Below are 22,470 nucleotides of genomic sequence, written 5' to 3'. Positions count from 1 at the left end.
GTAACCCACCTATGTTTTCTCTTTTGATTGCAATTGACAAAATAAGATGCCACACGGCCATTCTCTGGAGCATCTTCCCAATCCGTTGAGATTTTGCTTCCCGGCAATTGTTGACAGCTTGGCTCAAATAAACTCAAAAAAATTCTCTACAGGTCTGAATGTGTCTTACGTGGACACTTTCTCCAAAAGGAACGCAGTGTATCTCTTTGTTTCTTCAGTTGCAGTCCCAGTATCGTTCTCCCTGCCCGAGGCTGCACCGGGACAGCCTGGCTGCGCTTTGACGGTTCCCGAATTCCCGCAGACTTGCAGCCGCCTGCGGCTTTTCACTCGCTTCACCCTTAGAAGGCGGCCTGATTTCCAGGTTTCTGAGAAGCACTGCCTTGGAACCACCATGTATTATTATTACCCGTGAAGTTATTCAGATGGCAAGCCCACAGAGGGGTCAACGTAAAGCCAAAGGGCTGGGCGGCGAAGCAGGTCCCGGGAGGAGTTTGGCGCCACCGGCTGCAGCCACGTGGGGGCGGACCCCGGAGCAGGCAGGAAGGGGAGCTGAGCTCCTCGGTCAGATATTTATTGACTAGTGAAGAAATGCTGGGCTCTGGGGTGAAATATAAGCCAACATGGACAAGGTTCCTGCCTTGATGCGGCTTATGAGAGCAGAAAAGTTGGCCTTAATAAGGAATAACAGTCACTAATCATTCTGTGTGTGTTGCTCAACTATATACAGAGATGATACCGTTCAAGGGGCGGCTTTGCCCTCGGTAGGGCCTGGGGACGAGCTTTCCCGAGGCCATGAGGCAGCGCAGGGGTGTGCGAGATGAACAGGGCTGAGCAGGTAAAGCGGAAGGGGAGAGCCCGGTGCGGGGAAGCAGCACAGAGGCCTGCGGGGCCCGGGGCGAGGCGGAGACTGGGAGGAGGAGCGCCGCGGCCGAGGACCCGGCCACGCCGGCGCGGGGAAGAGGCTCCGCCTACAAACTCCAAGTCCCAGAAAGCACCGGGCGGGCGGATGTGAGTGAGGCGCGAGCCGCGACCTTTGAAGGGAGAAGGGAAGTGCTCAGGCGTCGCGGAGCCGCCAGCGGGGTAAGGTGGGCAGGGGCGCGGCGCGGCGCGGGAGGGCGGCGGGCAGCGGGCAGGGCATCGCCGGGCGCCCCGCAAGCCTGTGTCGTCACAAGGCGGCGGCCATTTTCGCGGCGGAGACGGCCGGGGCGGGCGCTCGGAGAGCGGGGCGGGCGGGCCTGCGGCGGCCGGGCGGCCTCGGCCACCCGGTAATTGCATCTTTTCCCGGCGTCTCGTCTGCAGAGGGAGCGCTATGTCCGCGGAAGTCCCCGAGGCAGCCTCCGCTGAGGAGCAGAAGGTGAGTGTGCGCGGGGAGCGGGCCCGGGGAGGCCGGGGGCCGGGCTGGCGGGCGGCCTGAAGGGCCGCGGGAGGCCGGCCCGCTGCGCCCGGCGCAGGGAGAGGGCTGTGCCCATGCGCCTGGGCCGAGAAGGCGGGACACTCCCATCGACTGCCCGCAGTCGCTCTGGTCGTTAGCGCCAACGTGCTGGAGTTTGAACCTTCTCCGCGTCTTTCCTGAAACGTCCCTTTTCTGACGCCTCGGTGTGTCACGGTTTTCTTGAATAGACACAAGACCTCAGGATCAGCCCTTAAGCGCGGAACCTAAATTTTTCCCTGGCCTCACTTGGCTCAGGAAGTTTCATTTTGCCCTTGAAGAACTAACTGTCCTATTGTATTGTCCTCGTGCTCTTAATCCCCAAGGCAGTGCCTCGTGTTTGGGCGGCCACGGTTGGGATTTCAGTTCCAGTCCCTGTTGGCCGCGGAATCTTGGTCAATTATTACACTCTTTAGGCTTCAGTCTCTTAATGTATAAAATGAATACACTTGCTTCATATGGTGGTTGTGAGGCTTAAATGACGGGTAATTTACAGTATTGAGCTCAGTACGTGTTGAAAAATGTGAGCCAGTAATAACTGCATATGCTAATCTAAAAATGGGAAGGTTTGGAATTAAAATTTTTTACTAATTTAGTTGGTGAGGTTTTTCGTGGAAACATAGGAATATTTTGTAAATTCACTTGTGGTATCTTTTTTATGTAGGGAAATATGCCATGAATCGATATGACCCAAATTACAAATATACACGGGCTGTATATTTTATCTAGGCCAGTGCTTGTCCCTCCCACCATAATTATTTCTGCTGCCCTGCCCTGCCCTGCTGGGTACTTGTGGCTGGTCCACAAAAGTCCATGATAAATTGTTTCCTAAATTGTTTATGCAGCTTTACCAACATTTTCTTTAAAAAATATCAGTCTTCATTATTATAAATAGGGTTTGTTCTAGTGCTTGGCCTTTGTAAGGGTTTCTGCTTAATGTTGCACCTAAACCCATTCAATGTTAACCATGTTAACTTTTCCTGAGTTGGATGGTTCTGTTGTAACATTACTTGTAAAGTAACTGGAGTAAAACATCTATAGCGTAAATAATAGGCCAAGTTACCACATTATGTGGAAATAGTCCAATGAAAACTATGTTAGATATTGTAAAAAAATTGGACTTTGGAGGCAAAAAATATATAGTTTAAAGATTAAAATCTTTACAGTAATACTAGACATCTTTTATTTATTGTAAAATATTTATTATGGTATACATTATTGCTTGGGATTTAGGAACTTAGAAAAGTAAGCTCTATGTTGTCTTGTCCTAAATCAATCTCAGCTTTGACTTCTGATGTACAGTAGTACACTTGTAATTTTCTTTTGAGATTTGTAAGTATGTTGCCAGTGTCAGGTGCTGATTTCTATAGTATGTAAATGTATCTTGAATGTTTTCTCTTCATGAGTGTCTACATTAAAAATTTATTTCAGTTCCTTTGGTTTTAGGGTTGCTGTCATTAATACCAAAGAGTGTTAGTAATATAATGTCCCTTCTTGAATGAAGGATTGGCTGTAGATGTTGACTGCCGGTAATGTGGTTACCAATCCTAAACATGAGAAAAATGTGCAGAGTCACTTCTGTATTTCTGTGGGCCAAATCACCTGTTTTTTTCTATTTGGAAGAATAGTTAGGTGACCTAAAACATTGGATTATTGTCTCTGTACCCAATTGACCTTTCAGTTAAAGCCAAAGTGTTCAGCTAGAATATCTTTATAGTTTCATGGTATGTTAGCCTCTGAAAAATCAAGGCAAAGAGATGAGTCCTGCGTGGAATAAGAGCTGGATCACTATTTCTCTACCTGAGTAGTGTGAGTACCCTTTTTAAGAGAAAAAAACTTTATAGAACACTATTTTTTATTGGGATAGTAATTAAATATGTTCAAGCAAAAAAATAAGTATATGCTCCTATCTTTTTATACCACTCTAAAACTAAAATAAATTAAATACAAACAAAACTACTCTAAACTATTATTTCAGAGACACGGGATATTTTGGTGAAAATTTCCAGTGTATTGAGGATATGGTAGCAGTTGTTAAAGTTCACTCCAGAACCATGTGATGACCCAGTTCTCCTCATTACAAATAAGCTGTGTGGTTATTTAACTGTAGAGTCATAGATATATCATTTAAATTGTAATTCAACTCTGTTCTTTTCTCATCCTGGACAATAAGAGTAATACTGCTGAGTCTGATCATAAATGAAAGCCTAGACAAGGAAGTCACATAGCTCTACTTAGGATATGAGATGGCAATTCAAATGCCCTAGAATATGCTTATAGGTAATCTTTTAGATTATCACTGAAGTGGAAACAAAACATTAAAAAGTTTTTAGCAGGGGCCTCATGGATTTATCATCTATGAATCCCACTTTGAATACTACTAAGTTAAGACAGGCATGCTCTTTGGTCAAAGGAGTGAGAAGAGGCTTGTGGAGACTTAAAATACATAATTCTGTTTTCACTGTGAGTGTCCTAAGCTCAAGGAACCTTATTTATATTTATTTGCTTACTTATTTAGAGAGAGACATCGATCTGTTGCCTCCTGTGCTCACCCCAGCCAGGGATTGAACGTGCAACCTGAGTATGTGCCCTGACTGGGAATCGAACCCACTACCTTTTAGTGTATGGGATGATACCTCAACCAACAGAACCACACAAGCCAGGCCAGGGAACCTCTTTTAATTTATCTTTTCTCCCATGTCACCTAACATAGTATGTGGCATTGTTCAGAAAATGTTGAATGACTTTTTCTCAGAACTTTTCAGTTGAAACTATTGCCAAAGTACTATTCTAATACAAACGGCAATGCTAATACTACAGTTAAAAAAGAGAGGGAGAGGAATAGAACATGGTAATATAAAAATCTTAGCTTAGCCCCACTTAGATCTTAGTAAAAGGGGGAAAGGGGATAAGAAGTACAAACTTCCAGTTATAAAATAAGTCACAGGGATGTAATGTACAACATAGAGAGTAGATCAGTAACATCGATGGTTACTAGACCTACTGTGGTGATCACTTTGTAAGGTATATAAACATTGAATCAGTATGTCGTACACCTGAAAGTAATAGAATGTATGTCAACTAAAATTAAAAATAAATTTTTACAGCCCTGACCAGTGTGGCTGGTTAGTTGGAGTGCCTTCTAGGACACTGAAAGGTGGTGGCCTCCATTCTGGTCAGGGCACGTACCCAGGTTTTGAGTTCAATCCCCAGTTGGGGTGTGTATGAGCGGTAACTGATTAATGTCTGTCTCTCCTTTCCTCTCTCTCTAGAATCAATTTTTTAAAATTATTAAAAAATAATAAATTTTTGCCTGTCTGGCGTGGCTCGGTGGTTGAGCATCAACCCATGAACCAGGAGCTTGTGGTTCGATTTCCGGTCAGGGCACATGTCCGGGTTGCAGAATCAATTCCCAGTGGGGAGCATGCAGGAGGCAGCTGGGCAATGACTCTCTCTCATCATTGATGTTTCTCTCTTTCTCTCCCTCTCCCTTCCTCTCTCTTAAATCAAAAACATATTAATAATAATAGTAATAAATTTTTACAAAATTAAGTGATACTCATATATAATTTATTTCCCACATATATTGTGGCTTTTAAATTTTTAAACAAGATCTCATGCCTGGGTTGCGGGCTCCATCCCTAATTGGGGGCATGCAGGAGGCAGCCGGGCAATGACTCTCTCATCACTGATGTTTCTCTCTCCCTCTCCTTTCCTCTGAAATCAATAAAGATATATTTAAAAAAAAAAATCTCAATAGCATGTTTTCTAGATATTTTATTACAAGATTGATTAAATTAGTTAAGCTGTCTTGGAGGAGGCTAACAACTCAAGTAAGAGTTTCAACTAAATTATTTATGTCAGTTTAAAAGGTATGCGTGGTCCTTTTTTTGAGTGGTGGAAGAAGAGAACTAGTATTTAAATTACTTACATATTCATCTGTAAATAGTGAATATAAATTGCTTTCCATTTTCCCAGTTTTATTTTTTTTAAATATATCTTTATTGATTTCAGGGAGAGGGAGAGAGAGAAACATCAATGATGAGAGTCATTGATCAGCTGCCTCCTGCTCTCCGCCTGACTGGGGATCGAGCCTACAACCCAGACATGTGCCCTGACTGGAAATCGAAACGGGATCTCCTGGATCCTAGGTTGATGCTCAACCGCTGAGCCAAGCCCAGCCAGGTGTATTTTATGTTTTTTAAAAAATTGCAGTTAGTACTGGCATTTTCTGAGGCTGTTTTGACAATACCTTGGTAACTAAAAGACTTAAGTGTTTTCAATTCAGAGCGCAGTGTGCTAGTTTGGGTTGTGTGCATGGTTCTTAGCAGTCTAGAGGTAAACCTCAGAAAAGTTAAAGAATGTTTTTCCTCCTTGTTAGTGTATCAGTTTGCCATACAGTAGTTAGGCTTGTCTCTGTTGTTTGTGCAAGACTTTAATACCAACTTTTATTCCTGAACCTGTGTCTCTTATAATGTGAAACATTTCAAAAATAAGCTAATGGTGAACCTATCAGGTATTTAGATAGAACGTTCCTTAGCTTTATTGAAACAATTGGAGTATATCATTGTATTTGTTCAACAACCATTAAATACCAGGCTCTGGGTAAGCAGCAAGGACTTAAGATCTGCATACAGCCCGGCTGGTGTGGCTCGGCAGTTGAGCACTGACCTATGATCCAGGAGATTGTGATTGGATGTCCAGGTTGTGGGCTCTATCTCCAGCAAGGGGAGGGGGGGCGTGCTTGAGGCAGCCGATGGATGACTCTCATCATTGATGTTTCTCTCTCTCCCTCTCTGCTTCCTCTGAAATCAATAAAATATTTTTTTTAAATAGATGACTACATACAGTATTTTTCCATAGATGTTGACAGTGTTGGTACCTTTCTGGCAGTATCCTAAAGGATTTGTTGCTTTCATTAATCTTTTCTATTTATTCATAAATCAGTGCATCAGTGAACATACTGCTTGGCAGATAGAGGAGAGTTTGCTTAGAGTGGTCGGATTTTTGTTGCTTTGTAACAGTCCATGACAGGCTACAAATTCCTTAATTATGTAAATGCCCTTTTAAAATGTATGTATTTATACACCTTATACCCCACCTATTTACTGAAAAGATAGCTAAGGTATTTATTAGGCTAGTTCACAAAAATGCAAGTGCCTAACATTAGTAAATGTTAGGCCCTGTGCTCTAGGTATAGAGTATACAATCAAGATTATTTGGGGGCATAGGTACTTGTTAAAAGAATAACTGATTTAAAATATAGTTTTAAATTATTTTTCATACTTCATAAGCATATCTGTTACGATATCCTGAGTTTCTGCTTTCTCAGGGCCTAGAGTCAAAAGTTCCAGAATCCTTATGATGATACTCCTCCCTCTCTCCTCCCCCCCAAAGGTATCAGCTAAATAAATCCACTCACTTTCCATCATCTATTTCTAAAAATTTGTAAAATTGCTATATAACACAAAGGCTTCTTGGAGAATAAAATTTCAAAGCCAGATTTGAATTTAAAAAATATTTCTTGGTTAAGCTTGTCATTTCCCCCCTTTGTTGAGCTTCTCTATTGTATCTTTGTTTTCTGTTTCATTAATTTCTGCTTTTTATTTTCTCCTATTCTTTTTCAGTTCCGTTCTTTGATTTCTTAAGTTAGATGCATAGTTCATTGAGTTGTGCTTTTTTCCTCTAATATAAGCCCTTAAAGGGACACGTGTAGAGTACTCCACAAATTTGTTATGTGTAGAATTTTATTATTAGTGAGTTCCAAGTATTTTTTTATTCCCATGGTTCCTTTTTAACCATTAATTATTTAGTAATGGGTTCTAATTTCCAAATGGCAGGGGTATGAACAAACTTCTTTTTATTGTTGACTTTTAACCTAATGAATTACAGCCATAGATGGTGGTCTGGATGAAAATGGTTAAGACTTACTTTATGGCCCAGCTGGCGTGGCTCAGTCGTTGAGTATCCACTCATGAACCAGGAGATCTTGGTTCAATTCCTGGTCAGGGCACATGCCCGGGTTTTGGGATCAGTCCCCAGTAGGGGGTGTTCAGGGCTCTCCCTCATCATTGGTGTTTGTTTCTCTCCCTCTTTATGAAATTAAAAAAAAAAAATACATTAAAAAACTTTATGGCCTAGTATTTAGTTAGTTTTTTCATTTGTGTTTGAGAAGAAAATGCATTTCAGTTGTTGGGTAGAGAATTAAAATCAGGTATCTTAACAACTTTGACTTTTTTACTATAAATAATTGAGGAAGGTGTGCTGAAACCTATGCTGATAGACTTGTCAGTTGCTCCCTGTACTCTGTCAAATTTTGGTTTATATAGATTTTTTTTCTTTCGTACTCAGAAAGTGGCTAGATTTTATTTTAAATCCAACTGCCAGATTTAAGTGAATGGTTTATCAGCCCATTTATATTATTGTTGTTATTGACATATAGTGGGTTTTGTTTTTCCCATCTTACATTTTGTTTGGTTTAGGTCTTAATTTTTTTTCTCTTTTCTTGCCCTTCTCCCTCCAAGCCACCCCCAATTGACTGATCTTTCTTCTTTCATTGTACCCCCACTATTAGTTTGGGAGGTATGTTCTTTGTTTCTGTTATTTAAATGGTTCCTTTGAAATTTTATCATGCCTCCTTAACTAAACAAATTGTAAAATTAATATCATAAACCCTTTTCTAAACAACACAGGACCATAAAACACGTCAACTCTAAAAATATAGTGCAGTTGTGTAATATTTTTGTTGTTTTTAACCTTACATGGTAAGACTTTAAAATTAGAAAAGTGAATGTCAGCTATATCTCAATAAAGCCAGGGGGGATTAGAAAAGTGACTAGTTTGTCAGTGTATATACAGAAATACTTATTTCTTTGTTTGCTATTCTCTTCTATATCTCAAATCTTTTGGGGGTTTCTTTTTTTTATTTTCTTTAAAAAAATTTTTTTTTCAATAGGCTTTTGTTGATTTCAGAGAGGGGAAGGGAGAGGGAGACAGAAACATCAATGATGAGAGTGTGTCATTGATTCACTCCCTCCCTCATGCCTCCACTGGGGATCAAGCCCAAACCCAGGCATGTACCCTGAGCGGGAACTGAACTGTGACCTCCTGGTTCATAGGTTGACGCTCAGCCACTGAACCATGCGAGCTGGGCTGGGTTTTTTTCTTCTTCTTCATTCTAGCTGAAATGTTCAGAAATAGCCCTGGGCAGTGTGGCTCAGTTGGTTGGATCACTGTCTGGTGCACTGAAGAGTCATGGGTTCGATTCCTAGTCAGGGCACATACCCAGGTTGCTGGTTCAATCCCCACTCAGGGCTTGTGTAGGAGACAACCATCGATGTTTGTCTCTCACATCCATGTTTCTCTCTCCCTCTCCCTTCCTCTTGCTCTAAAAATCAATTTAAAAAAATTAAATGTTCAGGAATTCCTTTGAAATATGTTCAGAAACATACAATTACACCAAATTCTGTGTCCCCTTTTGCATTTTTTAACATGACTATAGGGATGAATTGCGTATTTTACCTGAGTTTATCTGTTGGTGTTCTATCTGGAGGATAGAAACCCACTTGGGTATTTCAAACAGAAACGGGTGTGATTTAGGGAATTAGTTGACAAATTATTAGAAGGGATAGAAGAGCAAAAGGGGAAGATAATGTTTCTAGTGGTGAGGGAAAGCTGTTGACCCTGCAAGAGTGAGCACTATTCTGAGCCCAGTGTCTTCTATACCCACTCTCATGCAGCTGCTACCGTAGCCCCAGGTTACCTGCTTTATGGCCCCCTGCAGGAGCTACAGATACATTGTTGTTGGTATCACCAGAGACAGAATAGATTCTTTCATGCTTTTTAATCTGGTGTAGGTACCATTGGCAGAACCTAATAGGAATTCAGTCTGGGAAATGTCATTTCAGGCTTCTAACTATAGTGATTCAGGGGAGCTTTTAGAGAAGGGTAGCTGGGCTGAATGCCAGTGGACACGTCTGCCACCTGCCATGTTATTTATACTTCACTCCACAAGCAAATCTGTAGCTGCGTCAGAGTGTTGGTGAATATCCAACCAAGCATTTGAACTTGCTCACCAGTAAGGTCTTAGAACTGTCTACCATCTGCAGAAGGTTAAGAGTGTTTCTGTATGATCCATGAAAAGTATTGTGGACATCTTGATGGTATTTCTATGTTTAAAAAATGTAATTTACTGTGTTTGGTCATATTTTCCCCTTTTGGTGTTAAATGTTCGAATTATGAATCCAGCTATGAATTTGCATCTAGCAGGGACTTGCCTTTGTGTTATGTATTTGGCAAAAAAGTTTAAGAATTGTTTTGTTTTTCTAGGAGACATTATAAATCCGTTCTCAACCTAAATCATCTTTTCAGCTGTAGTTGCTATTTTGCCCATTTTTCTATATATTAACTGAACATGCTTACTATTATATATAAATGTATTCCTTATTAAGAAAGTAAGGGAATGACAGATAAGACAGCATATGTTGTCCAATTTCCCCCTCACATAAAATGGAAAAAAACTGAAGAAACACTGCAAATTAGGGAAAGTTGCTACCCTTATACCAGAAATTCTAAGGAATCTCACTTAAATGCAGAGAACTGATATACAAATCAAACAAATGAAGAAGCAGAGAGCCTTTATTTCCTAGGCCCAAGAAAGCTGGATGATTTTAGTGGAAACATGGGACTCTGTTAACACCCTTTAATTTGAAAGTTTTGAGGTGAAAGGCTGTAATTAGGTTGGAGTCTTTTCCAACCCACATCCAAATTTAATGTCAGCCAATTTAAAAAACAACTTTACTGTAGAACTCAAGTGTAGGTCTTTCCTCCCAGTTCCACTTCTGAATTATAGCACTACGAATACCCTGTGGCCATAGTAGATGCCTGAGTGAAGGCTGAGTGAGCCACGGAGAAGAAACTGCAGTGACACAGCCCACCTCCTACATGAAACTGGGAACCTTAAATTTAAAGTTAGTAAGGCAAAATCACATGTAATGAAATCCCCCTTCAATAATCCCAATGAAGTCATGATCAGAATTGGAAACTGTCCCATCAGTTCTCAGTAGGTCAAGTATTTACTTTGTTGTCTAGTGTTTGAACAGGTGGCTGGGCTGATTCTCAAGTTGATTGCCAGCTGAGGTAGTAGGCTTGTGTTGTAGAGGCCGAGTTTTTCAACACTATAGAATGATCAACAATACGTAGATATGCTCATACTCTGAAAGACCCAGGATTTGAGACTGTGGGAATGGCAGGTTTGCATCACACACCTCACACTTCAACTCTCTGGGGCATACCCTTCTTAAATGGAATGACTTGCAGAATCACTGATGCTTTTTAAAGTCTTTATCTCTGGCTGAGCGCACATAGCTGGATTTTGTGTGCATCAAGTGAGTGAATGATGTGACCACTGTAAAATAGATGTATGAAATAGATGTATGAAACTGCAGCAAAGAAGGAGCAAAGTAGAACATTTGAAGCAGAAGGGAGCATGTACATAAAAGAAGCCTCATAGAACAAGTATAATTGACAGCAGCAGCTTTATTCTCAAAATCCTCTAAGACTAAAAGTGAAAGGATATAACAACACATGAAACTATTCAAGGTGAAGGCAATATTGACAATATGTAAGGTGAATAAACCTGATTATAAAACATGTGAATATAATTTTGAGGAAAATATATACAAAACTTGTACAAAGTTGTTTCTTCAATTCCTAGATGGATAAATGATTAACTTGCTGTACAAGAACAGTAGGCTTGGCATTTATGGACTTAACATTCCTGTTTTCAACTGTTCAGAAATAACCCGGGAAATTGAGATATGCAGAGGAGTGTCATTTTGCTGAGCCCGGTATGGGGGATTGGTACATCAGCTGGAAAGTGCACCTTGCCGCTACCCAGCCTGCCTTAGCAGGGCAGCTCTGCTTTTCTTGATTCATCCTTTCTTCTGCACTACTTTCCATAAGGCAATGAACTCTGCTTCTCTGTAAAATATGGCTCTTGGGAAGAAAGTAGACTATATCAGGGCTGGTGTTAAAAGTGGATAGCCCTGGCCCTGGCTGGTATGGTTCATTTTGTTGGGCATCGTCCCATGCACCTAAAGCTTGCTGGTTCGATTCCTGGTTAGGGCATATGTCCGGATTTTGGGCTTAATTCCCTATAGGGGGCATGCTGTGGAGGCAGCTGATTGATGTTTTTCTCTCTCCCTTCCTCTCTAAAAATTAATTAAACCCCAAAACTTTAAAAGTGAATAGTCTTGCCCTGGCCAGTGTCACTCAGTGATCAGAGCATAAGCCCACACCCTGAAGGGCCTCAGGTTTTGATTGTTGGTCAAGGGCACGTACCTGGGTTGCAGGTTTGACCTCCAGCCTTGGTTGGGCGTGTGTGGGAGTCAACCAATTGATGTGTCTTTCTCACATTGATGTTTCTCTCTCTCTCTTTCTCTCTCTCTCTCTCTCCCCCCCTCCCTCCCCCCTCCCCCTCTCTCCCCCCTCCCCCTCCCCCGTCCGTCCTTCTCTTCCACTCTCTCTAAAAAGCATTGGAAAAAATATCTTTGGGTGAGGAGTAACAACAGCAACAAAAAAAGTGAATCGCCTTAAGATACTGACAGTCATTGGTCAGAAAACACCTTTTTGACACATTAAAGAATGGACTCTTCAGCATGAGTAGGGTTATTAATTAGGGGGGATAATTAGGCAACAATATACAGAGATGCGAAGATTGACAAAGATAATATTTCTCTCCCTTACAAATATCAGTCTTCTGTATTGAGTTACGCAGGAAAAATGTGCCAGTAAGTAAGCTGCTGTTAATTTGTATTAAAGAATCTCAGCAGCTTCCAGTTATGCATGATTTTGGATAAGTAGGTGATCAAAAGATCTTCTGTATTTTAAGAGTATTGAGATGATTTTCTATATATAGGCAAAGAGCAGATGAATTCCATAGAAGGTAACTAACTATAAATGTATTATACATGACTGAAAGTAATGGCAAGCAAGACTTCAGAGCTGAGCTATCTTGATATTTTTATCCAGTGTGTGGGGTGTTAAACATGCATCACACAGCTATAATAGAGCTATCACATGGATCTTGGGGAAAACAAGATAGAGATGGTTTAAAAGCTTCTGTGCTTGATTTCTTAGTCAGATGCTGCATTATTTGGCATTAGACAACTAAAGTCAGAATCTAGGTATTGAAAGGTGAATTATTTTAAATTACTGAATTGTAATAGAGAAGTAATTTATTTAACATTTTTTCAGGAAATGGAAGATAAAGTGACTAATCCAGAGAAAGCTGAAGAAGCAAAATTAAAAGCAAGGTATCCTCACCTGGGACAAAAGCCTGGCGGTTCAGATTTCTTAAGGAAACGATTGCAGAAAGGGGTAAGTTCTTATGCATAGTCTTCAAATATTTAAGCTCTATAAACTCAGTGTGCCAATAGGGCTTGTGAAATGGGTATCTGCTGCATATATAGTGTGTGTGTGTGTGTGTGTGTGTGTGTGTGTGTGTGTGTGTGTAACCCCCGTGCGCCCCCTCCCCCCCAATATTTTAGACTATTCATTCTGTGGTAAGAATTAAGAATCCAGGACTCTATCACTTTTAACTACAAAGTATTTCAAGCATGTAGAAAGGTACAGATAATATAATAGAACCCAGGTACCCACCATGCACATTTAACATGTTTATATATCTTGCCATATTTGCATAAGTTTTATCTTTGTAAAAAAGAAAATGTAGATATAGTTAAAACCTACCGCATGTATTTGTGTGTATCACCTTTCACGTTTCTCTTCAAAAGCAACCACTATCCAGAATCTGGTATTTATTCTTCTGCCTGTGGTTGGTGGTTTCAACTTTCAGCTGTTTTAAAGGTGATTTCCACCTAATAATCCAAAGGCTTAAAATACTTTTTATTTAGATGGAATGATCACTCATAAAATCATAGCTTACTATTTCTTTTACATAATACATTTCACAGTCACTCTGATACAATTTAATCGTAATTTTAGTAGTTCAAATTACTGAACATTTCAAAATCTTACCATACTTTATGAGGTAGAAACCACTGTTTCTCAATAATGAGATCTGAATTGAGATAATATAACGTGTTTGTTCCTTAAGTTTTTCTTTTTTTCTTTTCTACCTCCTTCCTTTATAAAAAATTTAAGGGCTACATCTTCAGTCTAAGCACATTTAAATTATTCACCATACAGAGAGCAGGGAAGAATGAAATATTGTTTATGGAAGAGAATTGTTTATTGAATCAGAGGCCAAATCATGTTTCTCCCCAAATGAATACCTTAAATATACTGGTATCCCACCCTGGCTGGGTATCTAAGTTGGTTAGAGCGTTGTCCCTATATATGAAGGTTGAGGGTTTGATCCCCAGTCAGGGCACATTGAAGAAGCAACCAATGAATGCATAAATAAGTGGAACAACAAATCCATGTTTCTCTGCCTTTCTCCTCCTGTCTCTCTCCCTGCACGTCTTTCCCTCTCCCCCTGTCCTTTTCTCTCTAAAACCAATACATAAAATTTTTAAAAAAATTCTTGTATCTGCAGCTGGATTACAAAAAGATTGTATGTTTATACATGTATATTAGCTATAGTTGTATATGGGTTATTTTTTCAAATCAGATTCCAAAAGGGTATTTTTCCAGGTTTATTGAGATATAATTGACACACAATGTTGTGTAAGTTTAAGGTTTACAATGAGATGACTTGATACATGTATACGTATTGTGAAATGCTTACCACAATAAGTTAACATATCCTTTACCTCACATAATTGTTTTTTGTTATGGTGAGAACATTAAAGCCTTATTCTTATTAGCACCTTTCAAGTGTACAATACAGTATTGCTAACTATAGTCACCATACTGCACATTAGATCCCTGGAACTTATTTATTCATCTTATAATTGAAAGTTTGTATCCTTTGACCAGCATCTCCCCATTTCCCCACCCCATAGCCCCTGGCAACCACTGTGTTTCTATGAGTTTGACGTTTTTAGATTCCACATATAAGTGAGATCATGTGTTTTTCTACCAAAAGAATATTTTAACAAATTATTTTAGTTTAACAAATTATTTTTAAAAGTAGCAAGATATAAAATGGTATTTTTCTTTTTTTATCCTCATCTGAGGATATTTTTCCCATGTATTTATTTATTCATTCATTCATTTATTTTAGAGAGAGCGGAAGGGGGAGGGAGAGGGGGAGAGAAACACTGATGAGAGAGGGAAACATCGATTGGCTGCCTCCCAAACATATTCTGACTTGGGCTGGAAATTGAACCCGAAACTTAGGTATGTGCCCTGACTAGTAATCGAATCTGCAACCTTTCTGTGTATGGGAAGACATTCCAGCCCACTGAGCCACACCAGCCAGAGCTTTTTCTTTTTTTTAATGTCAGTATTTTATTTGTAGCCAAAACAGAATTTATTATCTTTTTTAACTTTCCTGGCTTTAAAGAAGCTAACTTATTAGTAATAGTTTAATAGTATTTTTCTTATTTTACATAAAAGAATAACATTCACAGTTTTGAAATAATAGGATGACAGGGAAGAGTTATAGCAAATATATAAAAACGTAAAACTTCTGTTCCATAAGTAATTTAATGAGGCATTTATTACAAAAATGATAGTTAATATCTGTAATACATAAAGAGATCTTTCAAATATTCAAGAAAAACATTAAGGAGCTAAGTAAAGGATTTTAATACGAAATACAGATATTAAGGACTGAGAAAAATACTTATTCACAGTAGAAATCAAAGAAATGTAAATAAGAACAATCATATCACAGCATACATGCAACTAAGTTGGGAAAATATTTAAAATATAAAATAATACCCACTGGTGAGGGTTAAGTTGAATGTTGCTAATACGCTTTTTGCTGTATTACTATTGCTTTGGAAAGGGGTTTGGATCAAGTATTATAAAGATGTTCATATTCTTTGAGTGACTAATTAATTGTGAATCCAAGGGTATAATTCAATATAAGGAAAAAGTCTTTAAGTTTGAAGATATTCTTTGTTGCTTTAACTATAATTAGAAGCAGCACCACTATTGACTAGCAGAGAGAGAGTGTTAAATTGTGATAAGTCAACAAAATGGTATCTTGCAGTTAGTGTTGTAGGTGTAAATATTGCAAATGAGATTCCACTGAATTAAGAAATAAGTGTGCAGAATCTTTGTGTTAAAAAAGTTGATTTTTTTTTTAAAGAAGTCTGAATCACAGAGTCCTGGGTTTTAGTTTTTCTCTGTCATAATAACAAGCTGGCAAATTACACTGCACCTTTAAGTAGTTTGTTCTCTTTTTTTTTTTTTTAATTATATCTTTATTGATTTTAGAGGGAGGAAGGAGAAGAAGAGAGATAGGAACATCAATGACAAGAGAGTCATTGATTGGCTGCCTCCTGCATGGCCGGCACTGGGGATCGAGCCCGCAACTCAGGCATGTGCCCTGACTGGGAATCGAACCTCGCTCTCCTGGATCCTAGGTTAATGCTCAACCACTTAGCCACACCGGCTGGGCAAATAGTTTGTTCTTAATTTGAGAGGATTGGGTAGATGTTATTTATATGAGGCTCCTTTCTGTTTCACTGTACTTGTTGTTGTGAGATGTCAAGGATTGATACCTATTTAGGCTTTTAATAAGATGATGTTTACATAATGACTATATAGACTGTCAGAGTTGTGTGGGATGTCAAGAACTAGTCTTCTGATCCATGGGGTTTTTTTTTATTTGGGGAGTTTGTGATGTCCCGTGTTTTAAGAAACATGGTCTTAAAACTGTCACTCATGTGATAACTTAGTGTCAGTGCAATTATAAGTACTGATGTAGGTGTGGACCCTAAATTTGGGTTGGAGGAGGCTTTTGTAAGATTGTCATTCAGATGATCCAGGTATGTTCTGTTAATTTTTATTTTTTATTATTATTTTAAAAATATATCTTTATTGATTTCAGAGAGAGGAAAGGAGAGGGAGGGAGAGAGATAGAAACACCAGTGATGAGAGAGTCATTGATTGGCTGCAGCCAGCAACCCGGGCATGTGCCCTGACTGGGAACCGAACCCCGATTGCCTGGATCCTAGGTCAATGCTCAACTGCTGAGCCACGCCCGGCCGGGCTCTGTTAATTTTTAAAGATTTTCACTTAAAAAAACACAAATCTTAAAAATTGATGAAGATGACTAATGTTGCCTCTTCAGGCTATATCTGTCCAAATAAGAGAAACATTGATCTAGTTAACTCTTCTACCTAGAGCAGTTATAATTGTTAAGTACTGGTTTTAGTTTTGCCTTGTAGCCACACAAAAAATATATATATATTTTAATCCTCACCAGAGGATAGTTTTTTCATTGCTTTTCAGAGTGGAAGGGAGGGAGGGAGAGTGAAACATTGATGTAAGAGAGACATATCAACCGGTTGCCTCCTGCATGTGCCCTGACCAGGGGTGGGGAGTGAACCCACAACCCTGGTACGTGCCCTTGATCAGGAATTGAGCCCTCGACCCTTTTGTACATGGACTGGTGCTCTAACCATTGAGCCACACAGTCCAGGGCATCATTACCTTAGTATTTATTTACTTATATATATAAAAAATACGTTTTTATTGATTTCAGAGAGGAGAAGGGAGAGAAAAAGAGCGATGGAAACATCAATGATGAGAGCCATTGATCGGCTGCCTCCTGCATGCCCCCTACTGGGGATCAAGCCCGCAACCCCGACATGTGCCCTGAATGGGAATCGAACCATGACCTCCAGGTTCATAGGTCGATGCTCAACCACTGAGCCACGCCAGCTAAGCAGTATTTATATTTTAACCATAACTTTTTATTTTCGTGAACTACTCTGGTTCAAGTAAATTATTTAAATCCTTACAGAAATGCTTGTCCTAGATAACAGTACAGGCAATTATAAATAATAGTTTTAATAACTATAAGGTTGATTGAAAGTGGGTGGCACATCTTAAACTCATGTAGGTGAATCTATGTATTTTATTTTCAAAACCATTTAAGCAAGAATTATCAGCTTGCTTTTTTCCATTAGTAAATGAAAGGTTTGCATTTCACTCTTTAAGTCCAGGACTTTTGTTCCTGGATGGATTGATACGGAAGCTGGTGTCAATCTTGAGGGTTCTGTACTTAAACCAATGTGATAAAAGTAAGCCTGAAGAAAGGGTTGTTGCCTGACTTCTTAGTTGCTTACTTTTGCTGAAACTCAACAGAGACATAGCTGTTTCATTTTATTTTTGTTTAAATTTTGTTAGAATAACTTACTTTATACTGACAATGTAGGGTCATGTATACATTTTAGACCAGTGTAATTGCATATGAAAGCTTTTAAATTCTCTGAAATTTTTTTTTTCTTGTAGCAAAAGTATTTTGATTCTGGGGATTACAACATGGCTAAAGCAAAAATGAAGAACAAGCAACTTCCTACTGCAGCCCCGGATAAGACAGAGGTCACTGGTGACCACATTCCCACTCCACAGGACCTTCCTCAGCGGAAACCGTCCCTTGTTGCTAGCAAGCTGGCTGGCTGATTAAAAGAGCTGAACTGCATGAATCCTCTAATTCCCATTGTTTTTCCTTAATATGTTACTCCCCCGCTTTTTATTTCCTTTCACTCACTAAGTCATTTGAGAGTGACAGCTTTGCAGGTAGTGGTAGTGTGTGCTGCTATTGTAAGGGAAGATACATGTGTAGAGTTTTTGATTAGTTGAACAGTGCACTGATGAAGAGAACATGTTAGAGCAACATAAAGTAATCTACTTGAAAATAATTGTATATATTACCTAACTCCTAGTGTAGGACTGGTCCTAACAGCTACCAAGCAAGTTTTACAATTTTAATGTTTTGGCTTTCTTTAATTCATCCTAATTATAGCTTTGTGTATTACTCTTATTTAATTAACCTGTATTGTATTGATTTCTTCTGTATCTTCCTTTTGGATTTTATCAACAGAAGTTTAAGACCACAAGTTGGAAGAAAAGTCACATATTTCAAACACAAATAGATGGGGCTCCAAAAGATACGTATTTCTGTGCTTGAGCTTGAATGGCCTTAAACCTGTTTCAGCTTTAACAATAGAAGTTTACTTGGGCAATATTTGCCCATTCTGGTGTAACTTATGTGACGCTCGTGCTTAACAACTGCTGTTGAAGCTAATATTCTTACTCAGTTCTATACTTAGAATACCTTTTGTTGTTAAAGATATGAATGAAGTATGCATGTGCATCGACTGTTGAATTCACTTTTGTGCCATTTTTGTAAATACAATAGTTTTGCACAACCTCTCACAAATGTCTGTATTAATTTCATATATTAAAAAGTTGATGATGTGCCAACCAGAAGCACAAAAGTTCCTACACAAAACTCTTTATGTCATTAGAGCTTTTGTATGGTAAGAGTAGTTTACAGTCCTGGGCTTATGGAATACCAAACTGACATCTTTGCTCAGTCTGCCATAGATTAAGCTTTTTCATTTGTTACTAATATCCATTACATTCAGTGGCCTTGTGCAAATATGATATGTTGCTTAGGCATATCTTTTGTCCTATGCAGAACATTTCATTTTGACCTCTATGAGAATTGCAATTCATGTAATTTATATAAACTTTTTAAATGTAGAAACTTTTTACTTCCACAGTCCATTTTGGGGACACTAGAATAAAAGGCTTCAATGCTCTGCCTCCTGTGGCCCCTCCCTCCTTTTTTTCTTGCTTCTTTGACTCAAATCATGTTGGGCTGTGCTGTTCAGTCTATTTGGAAGCATAGGTGTCTGTATCCTTACTCTTGAAATTTGCTCTGCTCAATGCGGTATTTTATAATGATGTTTTCCTTGTAACTTTTCAGTTAACCATTCTAACCCCTGTATTATTAATATTTGACAGTTGTTTAAATAAAAGGAACTTTATAATGAAACATACTTGAGAAGACTGGCCCAGGAACCTATGTCAGGATGAGCTGAACTCTGATACATAATTTTAAGAAATTCTGATGAGCTAAGTGAATTAGGCTAATGACAGAGTAATTTACATGATAGGTGGAACATACTCATACTAAAATACTTAGATATTTCTATAGATGTTACTTTAATAAAATATCAATTTATTTTACTTGTTTTTTTAACCTAGTTAGTAAGAACTTTAACAGACTTTATTGGGACAAATTTACTGCTCTTTTTGGAGCTCTTCCCATAAGTCAGTGTAAAGCTGTAGTGTGATGGTGAGGATCAGTAATCTGAAAGGATACTGTTCTTCTCATCCTTGACATGCACAGGGCCTCCCTTCTTTTGGATCCAGACATCTTTTCTGGGTCTTGGCTCCATTTGTATACCTGCTTTCCTATGACCCTAAATCGTTGTAGATGGTGCCTTGAGTATAGCACCTGCACTTAAAGACAGCCTAATGCTCTGAGGAAAGCTCACTGATTATCTTTCTGCTGTACCCACCCCCAAAAGCAGAGAAGAACAGAATCAGTAATGTGCTAATCTGTAATTTAAAGAAATAGGAACAAGTAGAGTATTCCACAATAGGTATAATTGTAGAATCGATTTAAGAATTACACAATAGTGCTTGCTTTGTCACACGTACTAAAATTGGAACGATACAGAGATTAGCATGGTCCCTGTGCAAGGATGACGCAGATTCATGAAGCACTCCATACTTGAAAAGAAAAAAGAATTACAAAATATCCCAAAGTAGAATTTCTGCAATATTGAGTGTTTTTAAATGACTATATGTGCAAGCTATCACCTTTAAATCTACACACCAGAGAAGATTAATCTGAAATACCAGAGACCATGTTATTCTTGATCATGATAGGACTCCTGCTGTGGTTTGCAACAAGTGATGTAACCTGTTTGAGTTTGTAAAATACAGTGCTAATATTTAACCTACCTCAAAACTTGAGGATCTGTGAAATACTGAGTAAGTGCCCAAAATAAAATATTGTTGATTGTCTTTTTATTAAAAGTAAATTTCCTCATGAAACCAACCTGCCTTCTGTAAAGTCACAGTGCGTAAAATCTCAGGATTTTCCATTAGGAAAGACCTGTCATTAAGGATTTGTAGGTATAATTGCTTAGCTTCCATTATTGGTGCTTGAGATAGAGAGGTTTTAAATTTTTCTATTTTTGGTTCTGCCTCAACACTCAGTTTATTAAAGACATTTGCAGGCTGTTTCACCGTTGCTAGAATGAGTTTGACTAGATGAGCTCAATCTTAATCATCCATTTCTATGATTTTAGAGTTGCGGTTTGAGAAATGGCTAATTTAAATTGTTCTGTTTATTATAAATGAATGCTGAAGTAAAGTGGAGATAACAAATGCTTCATAAAAGTCTTGGTTAACGTCTGAAATAAACTACCTGTTTCACGTCTTGTTGTTCCTACTTGATAATACAGTTTTGAGAAACATGCCACTTTTGAAAGCTACAGCTGACTAAATTATAGTTCTTGACATTTGGGATAGTAATGATTGTTGGATTGTTTTTTATTCACTGGAAGGTGCATATTTGCAGTCTATTTACAAGTTATTTAACCTTCTTGTGCTGCTGACCTAAAAATAAGTCTTAACTATTCATCAAGGCAGGCCTAGTAAGGCCTCTACTTGTTACTACTTCAACATTTGGAATTAGTTGTTCTTTTTACTTGATTTAACAAAACCATACCTCTGAATATTATAATTTTTACTAAATCAGATATATTCTTAGTCCAAATTAGTGAAGTTTTATGAAAACTGAAATGTAATCTCAAATTGTGCTCTAAACTCGGTGTTTGGTGAACCAGGCGCAGGTATCCTATAGCAAGAGCACATCTGAGTGGCAACTAAAGCAGTTTCTCTGGTGGCCTTTCACATTCCCCAACATTCACACACATTTCCACTCTTCATTTTCCTTTTCCAACTTCATTTTACTACATCCCCCATCCCGACTTATTTAAGCCCCCTGATGGGTTTCATTAAGGTGTTTGGGGCTGGTGAATTATCAAGCCTTACTATCATTCCCAATAGGTTACAATTAAGGATATATTTTTAATTTTCTGAAACACTATCTTAATCTGGATAATGACTAATTTGAGCCACTGTCCCAACTGCAACTCAGCATACACTGCCAGTCTTCCCCACCACACCTTGTAAAACAGATAAAAGAAGTCTCATTTTGGGATTGTTATAAGAGTAAAAATTACACTGATTTTAATAGTTTCAGTCTTTTCAGTAGGTAGGCCTATGAATTTTATTCTGTAAGTCACTGGTGGTCATAACCATAAATGTGTGTTTGTATTTATCAACCAAATAGCATTTGAAAGGAAATAATCTAATTCTTTTAATATACCCTCAAATCTGTTACATTTCTCATCATTTGTGATGCAATAGGACACTTCGCCTGCATTAAAAGGGCCTTTGTTGTTGAACGTGTCTATAGAGTTGGCAGTTAATGCTGAAATTTGTCAAATAACCCTTCCAAAATTATACTTGTGAAATATAAAGAAAAATAAATTGATCTACTTAATTTCTATTGATTTAACTTGCAGTTTTTGTCTCATTTAAATGTTACATTGTTTTTCAGTTTTATTTTGTGAAGCTGATCCCTTTAGATTTCAGCTACTATATACAGAAAGAATTATTATAGTCAAATTTTGTTTTAATTTAAATAACTAAGTAATGTGTGTTCATGAGATCCTAGCAATTAACTTTTATATTTGTATAGGCTTTGTGGTTATTGTAACATTAAATGTTTGCAGATTGTGAGTCTTTCGTGTCATGTATAAAACACACTAGTACAGTACTGTCAAAGAGATGCTTGAGACAAGGAACTTATATTCTGAAAAGATGTATGTGATATGTATGTTTATTATATGTGCAGAAAATTTAGTGCAGGAAGAAAATACTACATTTCTTAAGAGGTAGAAATAAAGTTCCAGGAAGTCTAGAGGAATGAGTTACTCAACCTGGGGGGATAAATGGGATGAGTGGTATATCAGCGAAGTCTTATAAGTGGCTTTAGGAGATGGGTTGCTGTAGGCATGGGTGGG

The 22,470-nt window shown here is 38.5% G+C and overlaps 1 protein-coding gene across 1 annotated transcript; it reads left to right on the top strand.

Annotated features, from left to right (window-relative positions):
• The first annotated feature begins 990 nt into the window (after positions 1-990).
• ARPP19 (cAMP regulated phosphoprotein 19) lies at positions 991-21,957 on the top strand. Its single transcript, XM_081151024.1, has 4 exons — positions 991-1,080; positions 1,300-1,354; positions 12,686-12,808; positions 17,807-21,957. The coding sequence occupies exons 2-4, from the start codon at positions 1,310-1,312 to the stop codon at positions 17,975-17,977; spliced, it is 339 nt and encodes a 112-aa protein (XP_081007150.1). The 5' UTR covers positions 991-1,080; positions 1,300-1,309; the 3' UTR covers positions 17,978-21,957.
• Positions 21,958-22,470: the final 513 nt, after the last annotated feature.

The sequence above is a fragment of the Miniopterus schreibersii genome (assembly GCF_964146895.1).
Source record: "Miniopterus schreibersii genome assembly, chromosome: 1".
NCBI classification, from domain to species: Eukaryota; Metazoa; Chordata; class Mammalia; order Chiroptera; family Miniopteridae; genus Miniopterus; species Miniopterus schreibersii.
Note: the sequence above shows the minus strand (reverse complement) of the source record. Positions and strands in the feature narration are given on the sequence as shown.